Here is a 14,902-nt window from a genome sequence, read left to right on the forward strand (position 1 = left end):
TATTAATAATGATACCAGGACAACAGGCATGCACTGGGAAGTACAATCATGCCGCACAGTAGTCTCTTCTAAGTTCAGCTTCTAGATGTCCCACACCAGCACCAACAATGCTCAGCTTATTCGATTGTAACATGCTGAAAGTAAACTTGTTTTTAATTTTACTGGAGGCAAGATGAAACCAACAAGCATCAGGCATCTTCTTAGCTCAGATGTCTTTTCCGACTCAATTCAGTCAGATTTGACTACTCAGCCGAGCACACACAAGAGAGAGGGCAACCATGTTCTTTCTCTCTGCACCACACAGGATGTGAACCACACATGCTGGAAAGCAGGGCCTCCAGCCTTCATTTGCAGGCTGGGTGGCTCAGACATCAGGTCAACATTAATGGCTTCCCTATGTCTCCAAAATAGGGCTTGGCATCTCTCCCAGACCCTCCCTAAAGGCAGGTAACTTGTGCATCTGTCTTGTTCTCTCCAGTATACTTAGCATCAAACGCAGTGTCTAGCCCCTAGCAGGAGCTTGACGAATACTTATTAAATATTGGAATGGGCATGGTGGGGCTGGGCGTGGTGGCTCATGCCTGCAATCCCAGCACTTTGGGAGGCCGAGAAGGGTGGATAACCTGAGGTCAGGAGTTCGAGACCAGCCTGGCCAACGTGGAGAAACCCTGTCTCTACTAAAAATACAAAAATTAGCCGGGCTGGTGGTGCACATCTGTAATCCCAGCTACTTGGGAGGCTGAGGCACAAGAATCACTTGAACCTGAGAGGCAGAGGTTGCAGTGAGCCAAGATCACACCACTGCACTCCAGCCTGGGCAACAGAACAAGACTCTGTCTCAAAAAAAAAAAAAAAAAAAAAGGAGTGGTGGTATTTTCCTTGTAGATACTCCCTACATGTACAAAGGTTGGTCAAAGCTCCTGCCCCATTCCCAATACTCAAAGATGCCATGTCTTCCAGTTCACTTTCATTAGGTTCTGGGTAGGAATAGTTAAATCAATCAGGATTTCTGGTGATGGGCAGTCAATATCTTCCTTACCATGTTTTCATTAGCAACAAAGTGTTGTATGGGCCAGGGGGAGCCTTCATAGCTTTACACTAACACAGGGAGTGGGGCGAGGAAGACCTAATTTATTATTATTATTATTATTATTTTTTGAGATGGAATCTGGCTCTGTCACCCAGGCTGGAGCACAGTGGCATGATCCTGGCTCACTGCAAGCTCTGCCTCCTGGTTCAAGTAATTCTCCTGCCTCAGCCTCCTGAGTAGCTGGGACTACAGGCGTGTACCACCACGCCCAGCTAATTTTTGTATTTTGGGTAGAGACAGGGTTTTGCCATGTTGGCCAGGCTGATCTCGAACTCCTGACCTCAAGTGATCTACCCACCTCAGCCTTCCAACGTGCTGGGATTACAGGCGTGAGCCACTGTGCCCAGCCAAAGACTCAATTTCTTGCTTGAGATAATGGAGCAACACAAAGGAATCTTCCAGCTGGTTGCCATCCTTCTCAGGATTTCTTTTATTTTGGGCTTGTAGTAGCTCGGCCTCTATTTCCCCCTGCCCCTTTGAAAGTTGATTTCTCCTCAGAGGCCCTTTCCTCTCCTCAGAGGCCCTTTCCAAGCCAGTCTGGGACTGGCTTTCTTGGCTTTACTTGGCTATTGTGTGGTTTCAATTGAGCAGACTACTATATGATTTGGATCTGTCTCCCTGCCCAAATTTCATGTGGAATTTAATCCCCAGTGTTGGAGGAGGTGGCCGGTGGGAGATGATTGGATCATGGGGGTGGATTACCTCCTTGCTATTATCATGATAGTGAGTTCTCATGAGATCTGGTTGTTTAGAAGTGTATAGCACCTCCTCCTTCTTTCTTTCTCCTGCTCCAGCCATGTAGGACAGGTCTGCTTCTCTTTTGTCTTCTGCCTTCATTGTAAGTTTCCTGAGGCCTCCCCAGCCATGCTTCCTGTACAGCCTAGGGAACCATGAGCCAATTAGCCTCTTTTCTTTATAAATTACCCAGTCTCGAGGCTGGGCCTGGTGGCTCACGCCTGTAATCCTAGCCCTTTGAGAGGCCAAGGTGAGTGGATGGCCTGAGCTCAGGAGTTGGAGACCAGCCTGGGCAACATGGTGAAACCCCATCTCTACTAAAACACAAAAAATTAGCCAGGTATATTGGGTGCCTGTAGTCCCAGCTACTTGGGAGGCTGACGCACAAGAATTGCTTGAACCCAGGAGGTGGAGGTTACAGTGAGCCATGATCACGCCACTGTATTCCAGCCTGGTGACAGAGCAAGACTCTATCTCCAAAATAAATAAATAAATAAAATTACCCAGTCTTAAGTAGTTCTTTATAACAATGCAAGAATGGACTAATACACAGATAGTAACTTTTCCCACCTATTTTTCCAAAAACTGCTCCTGTTCTCAGTCAGTCCTTTCCCAAACTGGAGCCTCCCTATAGCACAACCTGTAACAATTAGGGACTCACTTGGAAGTTTATTGGTGGAAGCACAGAAGCACCTTGTTGGAAATACCATCTTACCTCTCCCATGGTCACTCGGCTCACAGTGGGAAAGGAGCATTATAAGAGGTGGTAGCAAGTACAAGTACACGCATGCCAGGAAGAGCATGTTTTGCCTAGGTGTCAGGGTCCCAAGAAGTGCTCTCCTAGGGAACTGGCTACAGGAACTTGTAGAAGGTGCTCATCCGGATCCTCCTGTTCCCAGAGGCTGTGGCTCAAGACAGCTCTCATGGGTATATTCAAATTGATTGGAGATGCCACTGGTGAGGGTATCTTGTAGCTGCTGCGGTTGTCTATTTCAATGGCAGTGTCATTGTTCCTGTTGGAGCCCAGGGAATTTTGGGATTATTGAAAGCAATAGAAGAAAATGAAAACATTGTTAAAATTTAACTTAAAAACCACTTTTGGCTGCGTGCAGTGGCTCATGCCTGTAATCCTAGCACTTTTGGAGGCTGAGGTGGGCGGATCACTTGAGGTCAGGAGTTCGAGACCAGCCTGGCCAATACGGTGAAACCCCGTCTGTACTAAAAATACAAAAATTAGCTGGGCATGGTGGCACACGCCTGTAATTCCAGCTACTCAGGAGGCTGAGGCATGGGAATCGCTTGAACCCAGGAGGTGGAGCTTGCAGTGAGCCGAGATGGCACCAATGCACTCCAGTCTGCGTGACAGAGTGAGACTCCTCAAACAAAACAAAACAAAAAAACTCTCTTTCTAGTTATGGCTTTTTCCAGCGCCAGTGCTTTAAGCACATGTATGGAAATGCGGGGCACAATATGCATATATGGAATAATGTTAAAAGCAACCCAAGGAGAGAAAGCCACATGGGAGGAGGAGGAGGGAGCCTGGAGCTAAGGCCTGCCCTGCTGGAGGAACAAACAACTTTTCAGACCTTAAGTACTACTTTGATGTGTTGAGAATATAACGTATTATGACTCAAAGACAAAATCCCAGGGACCAAAAATTTAAGATCAGAGAAGTGAGAGTGAGCTGGGGGGCCTGAGGGATTACCAGTCTTGGTAACCAAGGGCTTGGGTTGTCACATGGGGAGAGAGTCCTTTGTAAAGAACTGCTGCCTCCTTCTCCTCAAGCTGAAAGAGAGAGCCTTCCTGGGTCAACCCAGGGAGCTTGAGCTGTGGCTCCTGGGCTCTGGGAGAAGAGTTGCTTCTGTGTCTAGGAAGCAAGGTCCTCCTCTCCAGTGGCTGGTCAAAATATGAGAGGATATTTCCTGAGGGTCAGATGTGGGCTGTGAGAGAGAGAGAGAGAGAGAGAGAGAGAGCGAGCACACCAGCCTGGAGCCACTGTAAGCCCTACCCAAGAGGACTCCTTAAAGGGGTGAGGGGATAGCTAGTGCCTGGGGGGGCATGGCCCCTGCAGAGCCATGGCTGGGAGGGTGGGGGTGGGGGTTGGGTGGGGGGCACAGTGTGGCCAGATGAAAGGGAGGTGTTGCAGTTGAGGGGCCAGAAAGGAGATTTCAAAGAACCCAAGAAAGCTCCATGCCAGTTGTAATGGCTCATGACTATAATCCCAGCACTTTAGGAGGCCAAGGTGGGAGGATCACTTCGGTTCAGGAGTTTGAGACCAGCCTGGGCAACATAGCAAGACCTTGTCTCTACTAAAAATTTAAAAAATTAACCAGGCATGGTGGTGCATGCCTGTAGTCCCAGTTACTTGGGAGGCTGAGGTGGGAGGACTGCTTGACCCCAGGAGATTGAGGCTGTAGTGAGCCAAGATCATGGCACTGTACTCCAGCTTGGGCAACAGAGTGAGACACTGTTGGAAAGCAAAGGAGAGGAGAGGAGAGGGGAGGGGAGGGGAGGGGAGGGGGAAAGGAAAGAGAAAGAAAAGAAAGAAAGGAGGAAAAAGAAAAAAGAAAGAAAGCTCCTAAGAGAAAAAAGTTAGCTTTAAATATTAGGAAACAGAAAGAGAAGAAGAGTGACAACCCAGTTCCCCGCTAGGAAAGGTCACCTTGATAGGGAACCAGACTGAGGGTAAGGAGAAGATGTGATAAGTTCAGGGTTTTGATAATTTTCAGACATTAGATATTTTAATTTCAGAATTGAGGCTGCTTTTGCAATTTAAATGGACCAAAGGAGCTTTTATATTCTCAGAGAGAGCCCATATGCTATGTAGCCTGCCCAGAAATCCAGCTTTTATCCAGGGGCAAGAGGAAAACTTCTGCCACTGAAAAAGTTATGAAGGGCAGACAAAATAAATTTGCATTCTGATGATACCCTACAAGTTGCATTTGTGCAGCATATTGGTTGCACTATCTTACTTTGAGTTTCTATCACTTTTTACAGAAAGAATCTAATACAATTATTAGTAAATTAATGAGACTTTGGAGCTACCAGTAGTTTCCCTTATTCTGTCCGTTTTGCAGAAGAGGCTGGTGAGGGCCAGGCACAGTGACTCACGCCTGTAATTCCAGCACTTTGGGAGGCCAAGGTGGGTGGATCACCTGAGGTCAGGAGTTCGAGACCAGCCTGGCCAACATGGTGAAACCCTGTCTCTACTAAAAATACAAAAAATTAGCTGAGTGTGGTGGCAGGTGCCTGTAATCCCAGCTACTTGGGAGGCTGAGTCGAGAGAATCGCTTGAACCCAGAAGGTGGAGGTTGCAGTGAGCCGACATCACGCCGTTGCACTCCAGCCTGGGCAGCAAGAGTGAAACTCTGTCTTCCAAAAAAAAAAGAAAAGAAGCAAAAAGAAAACAATAAAAGAAGAGGCAGATGAGGCAAAGAGAACTAGGGTTTTACCCCAGGGATCCTTGTGAGCTTGGATTGGAAATAGTCAATAGCTAACTCCACCATGAGCCTGCTTTGTTAGCTTCACTTCTTTGAATTGATTTTCTCATCCCTCATTCCTTTTATTGAACACCTGTCGTTAGAAAACACTGGATTTTGCCTAAGGAGTGAATATTCAGATCAAAGAGCCAAAGACCTTATTTTCAAAGGCAGGCTTACAATAAAATTGACAGAAAAAGCCATGTGCATGACTATCTAAAATACAAAGAAGGAACTGAGATAGATTGGTAGAGGGTGTCATTGATCCCATGACTTCACGCTGGAGGAAGGGATCTGGAGCTGACCCCACAGAGGACCCACCTGTCTGCTGTGAGCTGGAGCTTTCCTGAGAGCTGTGAGAAACTGCCACTGGTCTGCTCAGCCGCCAGCAGCACGAGGGACTCGCTAGGCTGGGGGGATGACAGGAGGCTGTTTTCAGGCTGGATGGAGAAATTTAGCGTCAGATGGATAGGTCTGCTCAGAGAGTTCTTGGCCTCCTTGGGGTAGAACTTTGAAGGGGTTTGTGATGTTACAGTTGAGTTTCACACCCTAGCCCTGGGAACCTGTTCCTTCAGCATTAAGCACCGAGAATCATCCAACAAAAAATGGGACCCCTGGCAGGGTCACACCCACTCCCTGGTCAACTATGGTGGCTGCTCTGTCCAGAGTACAGATCTGAATGTTCAGAAGCAGAGCTGTCAGGCTATAAAACTGCTGACCTTCAAAGTCAATAACATACCTGAAGCACAGAACTTAAGTGAGAGGAGGAAAGCATTTAGATTCTGAAATCTGAAGGTTTTGGACAGTCCCATCTATTGACCTTCCTATTGATCTATTGACCTTCCTTCCTGTGCTTCTATACCAAGCAGGACCTGGAAAGGTCTTATGTGTATCAAAGACGTACCCTAAATAAACCAAAGAGGAAGGGCAAATATTTGAGGAAATATTTGTAAAAACTTGTAAGGGTCAAAAATCCTGATGTATAAAAAGTTTTATTATAGGCCGGGCACAGTGGCTCACGCCTGTAATCCCAGCACTTTGGGAGGCCGAGGTGGTTGGATCACGAGGTCAAGAGATCGAGACCATACTGGCCAACATGATGAAACACCATCTCAGCCGGGCGCGGTGGCTCACGCCTGTAATCCCAGCACTTTGGGAGGCCGAGACGGGCGGATCATGAGGTCAGGAGATCGAGACCATCCTGGCTAACACGGTGAAACCCCGTCTCTACTAAAAAATACAAAAAACTAGCCGGGCGAGGTGGCGGGCGCCTGTGGTCCCAGCTACTCGGGAGGCTGAGGCAGGAGAATGGCATAAACCCGGAGGCGGAGCTTGCAGTGAGCTGAGATCTGGCCACTGCACTCCAGCCTGGGCGACAGAGCGAGACTCAGTCTCAAAAAAAAAAAAAAAAGAAAAAGAATGAAACACCATCTCTACTAAAAATACAAAAGTTAGCTGGGTGTGGTGGTGCACGCCTGTAGTTCCAGCTACTCGGAAGGCTGAGGCAGGAGAATCACTTGAACCCGGGAGGCAGAGGTTGCAGTGAGCCAAGATTGCACCACTGCACTCTAGCCTGGCAACAGAGTGAGACTCCATCTCAAAAAAAAAAAAAAAGTTTTCTTTTACAAATCAATTTAGAGAAACACAAGATTGCCAATAGAAAAATGGCCAAAGAACACAATAGACAGTGCCATATATATGACATTAATATATATATAAAATATATTAAAATAATATTGTATTATATATATGACTATAAATACATAACAATGTAACAATGCTGAAACTCATTGAAAATCAGAGAATGCCACTTTTTTACCTATTATACTAGGAAATTTATTAAAACGTTTACTGCTCAATTGTAATAGGATATGCAGTAAAATACTAATTTTTTTTTTTTTTTTTTTTTTTGAGATGGAGTTTCACTGTTTCACCCAGGCTGGAGTAAAGTGGCACGATTTCGGCTCACTGCAACCTTCACTTCCCGGGTTTAAGTGACTCTCCTGCCTCAGCTTCCCAAGTAGCATTATAGGGGCCTGCCACTATGCCGGGCTAAGTTTTGTATTTTTAGTAAAGACAGGGTTTCGCCATGTTGGGCAGGCTGGTCTTGAACTCCTGACCTCAGGTGATCCACCTGTCTTGGCCTCCCAAAGTGTTAGGATTACAGGCGTGAGCCACCACACCCGGCCCACAGACACTCATATTATTGGTGAGAGTATAATTTGGTATGATATTTATGGAAATAATCTAGCAATGTGTGTTAAGAGCCTTGAAAACGTTCATGCTCTTTGAATTCTACTTCTGAAAACCTATCTGAGAACATAATCAGAAATGTAGATCATACATATAGATGCTTGTTTTAGCATTATTTACAATAATAAATACAGGCCAGGCACAGAGGTTCACACCTGTAATCTCAGCACTTTGGGAGGCCAAGGCAGGTGGATCACTTGAGGACAGGAGTTCAGGACCAGCTTGGCCAACATGGTGAAACCCCATCTCTACTAAAAATACAAAAATGAGCCAGGCGTAGTGGCATACACCTGTAATCCCAGCTACTCTGGAGGCTGAGGCACGAGAATCGCTTGAACTCGGGAGGTGGAAGTTGCAGTGAGCCGAGATGGTGCAATTGCACTCCAGCCGGGTGACAGGGCACGGCTCTGTCTCTAAAAAACAGAAACATTTCTAAATGTCTCAATATTAGGGACAGGTCAAATAAATTTTAATTCATTCATACTACTGAATAGAAATTATCAAAATGATACTTACAAAGAGCTTTTAAAAGACATGGAAACGTCTATATATGTACACACACACTTACATATATACATATATATACTTATCTCTCAACAGGTCCTGGAGGGAGGTCCACTTACTGTTGTTTCTATGGAGCTGGTGGGCATCTTGGGCACCAGGCAGTGAGTGAATTCGATTCTTGGGTCTTTGGTGGTGATGGACAGGCCTTTCTGCAGAATTTTCACCAAGCGGACCCAGAATTGAAACACAATCTCTGGGTGTTTTTCGTGGAGCTTCAGATAGTAGATCTTTTCGGTCACTGTCCTAACCCTCAGGATGCGCTGGAGCCGGTCGTAGATTCGCAGCTCCACGTACTTCAGGGGGAGAAGCCTGGGCATAATCAGGACATTCCCATGAGAGAGCCTGTGGTTTCAATCAACCATGTGGGTGCCCACTTAGAGGTGGCTCAGCGTCATTGGCCTCCTACCTCTCTGCCTGGGGGATGCTGAAGGGAGAAAGCTCATGTAATGAAAGTGGGGGTGATTACTAAGACTGACTCCTCTCCAATTTCCAGGACTTTAGTAGGAATACAGGTGTGTGCCTGTACACCCACCTAATTATTTTGGTATTTTTTTGGTAGAAACAGGATCTCCCTATGTTGCCCAGACTGGTCTTGAACTCCTGGCTTCAAGTGATCCTCCCACCTCAGCCTCCCAAAGAGCTAGGATTACAGATGTGAGCCACTATGCCCTGCCAAGATAAGTATGATTAATTCCGCTTTACAGATTTTGAGGCTGACGCTTAGAGAGGCTAAGTGATTTGCCCAAGTTTAGATCTTATTAAGTGTGACGTGGAACTAAGATATCCTGACTCAGTTTCTAGGACTCTTTCTCCCTATATCCTGACTTACTGTGTTGAAAGGGCAAGGAAAAGGATAGATGTCTCCTGAATATCTAGTATTTTTTTTTTCAATCTCAGGATTTCATAGTCGTGTTTGACTTTCGTATCCCCACTTTTTCCTTGGAAAGCCCCTCTATCTATATTGACAAAAAGAAACATTTCTAAATGTCTAATATTAGGGACTTGTCAAGCAAATTTTAATTCATTCATATTACTAAATAGAAATTATTGAAATTATATTTACAAAAAGATTTTAAAAGACATGGAAATGTGTCTGCATGTACACACATGTATACACACACACACACACATTTACAGAAAAGGAAGCTAAGATTCTCAAAAACCAGGTTTGAGACAAGGACTGTGTACTGCCCTATCCCAGCATGAAGAACAGTGCTTGGTAAATATAGATGCTAAACAAATACAGCTGGGCGTGGTGGCTCACACCTGTAATCCCAGCACTTTGGGAGGCCAAGGCAAGCAGATCACGAGGTCAGGAGATTGAGACCATCCTAGCTAACACAGTGAAACCCTGTCTCTACTAAAAAACACAAAAAATTAGCCAGGTGTGGTGGCGGGCACCTATAGTCCCAGCTACTCGGGAGGCTGAGGCAGGAGAATGGTGTGAACCCAGGGTGGGCTTACCCAGTGAGCCGAGATCGCCACTACACTCCAGCCTGGGCAACAGAAGCGAGACTCTATCTCAAAAAAAAAAAAAAAAAGATATTACATACTTGCTAAACAAATGAATGAATGAGTTCTACAGGGTTTATGCACTAAAGAACACTGTCTTTTCTTTTGATCTAAAATCCAGCTACAAAGCAATGCATATCCCAGTCAATCATTCCATCCCTTCCGGCCCTCCCTCAAGCCTTTACCTGCTGAGGGTGATGACTGGGGCATCAACAGGTGTGCTCCAGGTGGAAAACGGACCCCGGGGCCAGGTAACATTGGCCATCAGGAGGACATTGGGGAGCGGCAGGGAGGGCACCGAGGAAGTCACCCCAAGGATCACGGTGGCAGACCCTTCACAGACATCTCTCCAGTTCCCGGGCTTAGTGACCTGGAAATCAGCCTCAGGTGCGTGGGTCAGAAAGGAGCAGAAAACAAGGGGTGGAAGGATACAGATGCTGGAAAGCAGCACTTCATCTTAGGGGCAGGTGTGCAGCACACTGAGCTGGGCCCTGACCTGCTATTGACCCTTTTTGTTGGTCTCCCCAAATATACTTTAAGGTCCTTTGCTGCAGGAACCCTATATTATCCTTCTCTGGGTCCTCTGTTTTATCTAACTGTAAAAAGATGCACTAGCAAGAAAAAGCTGAGTGGCATTGAAGTTTTCATTCCCCCATCTTTGGGTAGGAGAAGCCAGCACTGGTTTCTAATGGCCCAAAAGGGAGATTGTGTGAAGAAAGTCCCAGAAGGGGAGGAAAGTGAGGAAAAAGCTGTTGAATAGGGAAGACCCAGACAGCTTGAGTTGAAGGAGGTTTGGAGCACTTCTCCCAGGATGATGGAGGGGCTATCTTGTTGCTGGGTCTTGAATGGAATGAGGATCTATTCTCTTGAAGCAGAAGGGGGCCATCACAGGACAGAGATACTGGATGCCCACCACTGGGCACAATGTCTCAGCTAAGACACCCCCCACCTCACTATGCACGGCTGGCAGAAAAGCACAAGAACTGGGGCCACTAAGGGGCCACGGGGACCCAGGTAAGGAACATATGAGGAGGGACCCCTGTGTTCCCAAGGCCAGAGGGCCTTCTCCCAATGCTCTACACCTTTTTTAGAAAATAGAGATGGGTGGCCGGGCGCGGTGGCTCAAGCCTGTAATCCCAGCACTTTGGGAGGCCGAGACGGGCGGATCACAAGGTCAGGAGATCGAGACCATCCTGGCTAACACGGCGAAACCCCGTCTCTACTAAAAACACAAAAAATTAGCCGGGCGAGGTGGCGGCGCCTGTGGTCCCAGCTACTCGGGAGGCTGAGGCAGGAGAATAGCGGGAACCCGGGAGGCGGAGCTTGCAGTGAGCTGAGATCTGGCCACTGCACTCCAGCCTGGGCGACAGAGCGAGACTCCGTCTCAAAAAAAAAAAAAAAAAAGAAAATAGAGATGGGGTCTCACTATGTTGCCCAGACTGGTGTCAAACTCCTGGGCTCAAGTGATCTTCCCCTCTCAGCCTCCCAAAGTGCTGAGATTACAGGCATGAGCCACTAAGTCCAGTCAATGTTCTAGACTTTGTAAAACCATCGACACCACTGCCCAGTCCTTGGTGGAACTGGGGACAAGGGAAAGCCCCAGGAATGACTGAAATGTAATTTCCCACCAGCCTGACCAGATGGTGTTCCCAGAAAAGTGAATTTTGATTTTGAAAAAAAAAAGTGACACTTCCTGGAGCCCATGTTGAGGAATAAAATTCATGTCCTCTGCAAAACACAGAGGGTTGTACGTATTGAGAGTAAGTGCTCAATAAATATTTGTGGGTGATGCTGCTTTGAGACGATAGTGATGGCGATGTGCAGGAAAGGGGAGAGAGGAAGCAGTGTAACTCCACTACAACAACTAAAACTATAACTAATACGTGGATTGCATCACTTCAAGTAAACTTTGGACTGTGTGCGGTCATTCACGCCTATAATCCCAGCACTTTGGAAGTCCAAAGCGGGAGTATCACTTGAGGCCAGGAGTTCAAGACGAGCCTGGGCTACATGGTGAGACCCTGTCTCTATCAAAAAAAATTTTTTTTAAATCAAACTTTGAACTTTTCTGTGGGGGTCAGCCTCTCCCTAGCACATTCTGAGTTTGTTGCTACCTGGGTCACTTAGTGTCCATTCAGAGAATCTAAACAGTTTTAATATTAGGTCAAAAAAATAGCACTTTGGGAGGCCACGTCGGGCGGATCATGAGGTCAAGAGATTGAGACCATCTTGGCCAACATGGTGAAACCCTGTCTCTACTAAAACACAAAAAAATTAGCTGGGCAAGGTGGTGTACGCCTGTAGTCCTAGCTACTCGGGAGGCTGAGATAGGAGAATTGCTTGAACCCGGGAGGCAGAGGTTGCAGTGAACCTAGATTGCACCAGGGCAACGGAGTGAGACTCCATCTCAAAAAAAAAAAAAAAAAATTAAGAGAACAAATTTGCAGCCGAATCATGAATCATTACACCCAAATAGAAATGACTAGAAATTAGACCCTGAGACTGGACTTCCCATGTTACTGCTCTGTCTCCACCAAGGGTATGTTAGGAATGAGCTCGCCCCAGGTTTGCCAGTTGATCACCCAACTACACATCTCCCGGGGGGCAGCAAAGGGACCGTGGAGCGGCAGGAGCCATGAACACAGCTCTCCAGAATCCGGGGACTCCATTAGGGAGTAGCTCACTGCTCTGTGAAGAGTCTCCAAATTAAGCCCAAGACCCACCTCAAACTGTTTCCACCTTCTCTCCTATAACCCCTGGCTGCTTTCCCACTCCATTTGAATGGGTCTGTGTCTTGCAGACCTTGCATTCCAGCCTCCCTGCCTTTCCTTAGGTACTTTGAAGCCCCTCTGTCTGAGATATCCTCCCCGCTGTTCTTCCACTTACCAGAATCTCAGCAGTCTCTCAAAGAATGGCTTAAGACCCTTCTGGAAAGCCTTCTTCAACTGCCAAAGTCCAGAGAGAATGCCCTGAATGCCCCCAGCACATGCCTGGGGCATCAGCTGGACCAAACTCTCTGACATAGAGCTTGCTTAGACAGTCACCAAATAACAGGTAAACCAAACTCATAGGCTTCCTGGCCAGGGACACTGATCTTTCTCTGCACCTCCTGTCCTGCACTCAGTGATGTTTAGTGTGTGCTTACTGGCTGACCAACTGGTTATGCTCTCCCGCGCAGGAGCACGGGTTCAGGCTAGACCGCTAGAGGGAGGCAGGCAGCACCCGCCTAAGACTTGATACTTATGAAAACGACCACCTTCCACTCCCAGTGGCCCCATCCCAGGCTCACTTCCATTGGTCACTACCATCCTTTTAGGGAATGGTAGGATCTGGGCAAGACCTTTTTACCCAGTGTCTTCGCTTTCAAACAAGGCTGTTTCTAAACCATCCCAGAGTGAGGAGGTTGGATTTCAGAGCAGGGTTTCTAACAGCAACCTTCATTCCCTGTAACTACCCAGTTTGGACAAGTGGCCCAGAAAGGGCCTAGGAACCCTGCCTGGAGACTGAGTTCTGATCTCTCCTTTTGTAAGGCATAAATCAATTTCCTTAAAGCAGATGACCTGCAGGTAGCTCTATCATATGGTAGGCACAAATGGAGGTGAACTTGGGACCCAGACCTTCTGGTTTTCTCTAGCTTTGGTGGCTTCTTTGTCCCTCCTCCCCCACCTCCAGGGCTTTAAAAGGCCACAGCATCTCCTAACCAACCCCTAGGAACAGGTTTTGGAAACAGAAAGACAGCTGGCCCTGAGCTGCATGAGGGTACCTGGATAAAGTTGCTTTCAAACACCACCGAGTTGGAGAACAAGTTGAATTCTGGAGAATGAATCAGTTGACAAAGAAGGCCATTTTCCACCCCAAGTTCCACTCCAGGGCCTGGTTCCCTGACCTCAGGTGGGAGGCCCCTGATTTTACTCATTGGTTCTTGGGAAGAATGGGCTGGGGAACATTTCTGAGGCTCCACGCAGACCCAGCCCAACGCCGAGATGTTGATGTGATCTGCCCCCACCTTCCCAGCTCTTCCTCCCCATTTACTTATGGTCTGTCCACCAGGGCTGGGAGGGCCTGTCAGCTCACAATGGCAGGAATGACATCAACGAATGTGATGGTGACAACAGAAAAGGGAAAAAAAAGAAGAGGAGAGGAAGGACGAGGATGTGCCGGGCTCTTTTCTCCCTCTTTCCACCAACTACAAACCAGCAGTAATTCAGCCTATCCCATTTTGTAAACATTCACCCTTACCCCAAACGGGGTAATTGACCCTCCCAAAGTTATGCCAAGGCAGCAGTTAGCTGGCCAGATGCAAGGAAGGCTCTTGGGAACACACAGGCTTTAATCCTCTTGCCTCCCAGTGAAGCCTCTCACCAAACTTCCATGTGACTTGTTCACCCACCCAGGGAAGTCTAAGGATAGGAGAAAGGGAGTTCATCTTCCCTACCCCATGTCATGGGAGAAAAGGAGATTTTTAAAAAAAAGAAATGGACACCTGTTAACTAAACAAAGAAGCTTAATTGGAAACAGCAGGCAAAGGAGAAGGCAGTGGCACAGTTGTATGCTGGAGCCAGACCACAACAGGTCACGAGAGCTAGTTGTTGCATTTTCAGGCATGTTACAAGCCAGTTGTTAAACACAGCAATTATTAAAACTTGGCTTTTTGTTTTTTGTTTCTTTTTTTTTTTTTGAGACGGAGTTTCGCTCTTGTTGCCCAGGCTGGAGTGCAGTAGTGTGACCTCGGCTCACCACAACCTCCGCCTCCCGAGTTCAAGCGATTCCCTACCTCAGCCTCCTGAGGAGATGGGATTACAGGCATGTGCCACCACACCCGGCTAATTTTATATTTTTAGTAGAGACAGGGTTTCTCCATGTTGGTCAGGCTGGTCTGGAACTCCTGACCTCAGGTGATCTGCCTACCTTGGCCTCCCAAAGTGCTGGGATTACAGGCGAAATATGGTGAAACCTGTCTCTACTAAAAAATAAAAAAATCAGCCAGGTGCGGTGGTGCATGCCTGTAGCCCCAGCCACTTGGGAGCCTGAAGCAGGAGAATCGCTTGAACTCAGGAGGCAGAGGTTGCAGTGAGCCGAGATCATGCCACTGCACTGCAGCCTGGGTGACAGAGTGAGACTCCATCTCCAAAAAAATGAGAATAAAATAAAAAAAATTAAAATAAATAAAGATGAAGTAAGCTGGGTGCCATGGTGAATTCCTATAGTTCCAGCTATTTGGGAAGTTGAGGTGGACGGATTGCTTGAGTCCAAGAGTTCAAGTCCCACC

At 47.1% G+C, this 14,902-nt stretch overlaps 1 protein-coding gene across 6 annotated transcripts; it reads right to left on the reverse strand.

The window, feature by feature from the left end:
• Window positions 1-2,324: 2,324 nt before the first annotated feature.
• FAM71F2 (family with sequence similarity 71 member F2) lies at window positions 2,325-13,690 on the reverse strand. 6 transcript variants are annotated; one of them, XM_009203830.3, is made up of 6 exons: window positions 13,397-13,689; window positions 12,520-12,578; window positions 9,819-10,003; window positions 8,181-8,430; window positions 5,626-5,744; window positions 2,325-2,838 (listed from the first exon to the last, which is right to left on the reverse strand). In XM_009203830.3, exons 3-6 carry the CDS (start codon window positions 9,896-9,898, stop codon window positions 2,643-2,645), a joined length of 645 nt encoding a protein of 214 aa, XP_009202094.1. In that variant the 5' UTR covers window positions 9,899-10,003; window positions 12,520-12,578; window positions 13,397-13,689; the 3' UTR covers window positions 2,325-2,642. The 6 variants fall into 6 exon arrangements, with proteins under 6 accessions (XP_009202094.1, XP_009202092.1, XP_009202091.1 ...); XM_009203828.3 differs by lacking the exon at window positions 12,520-12,578 and having other exon boundaries at window positions 8,181-8,463; window positions 13,397-13,690; XM_009203827.3 differs by lacking the exon at window positions 12,520-12,578 and having other exon boundaries at window positions 8,181-8,463; window positions 9,819-10,015; window positions 13,397-13,690.
• Between the last annotated feature and the right edge of the window lie 1,212 nt (window positions 13,691-14,902).

This window comes from Papio anubis, chromosome 4 (assembly GCF_008728515.1).
Source record: "Papio anubis isolate 15944 chromosome 4, Panubis1.0, whole genome shotgun sequence".
Classification (NCBI taxonomy): domain Eukaryota; kingdom Metazoa; phylum Chordata; class Mammalia; order Primates; family Cercopithecidae; genus Papio; species Papio anubis.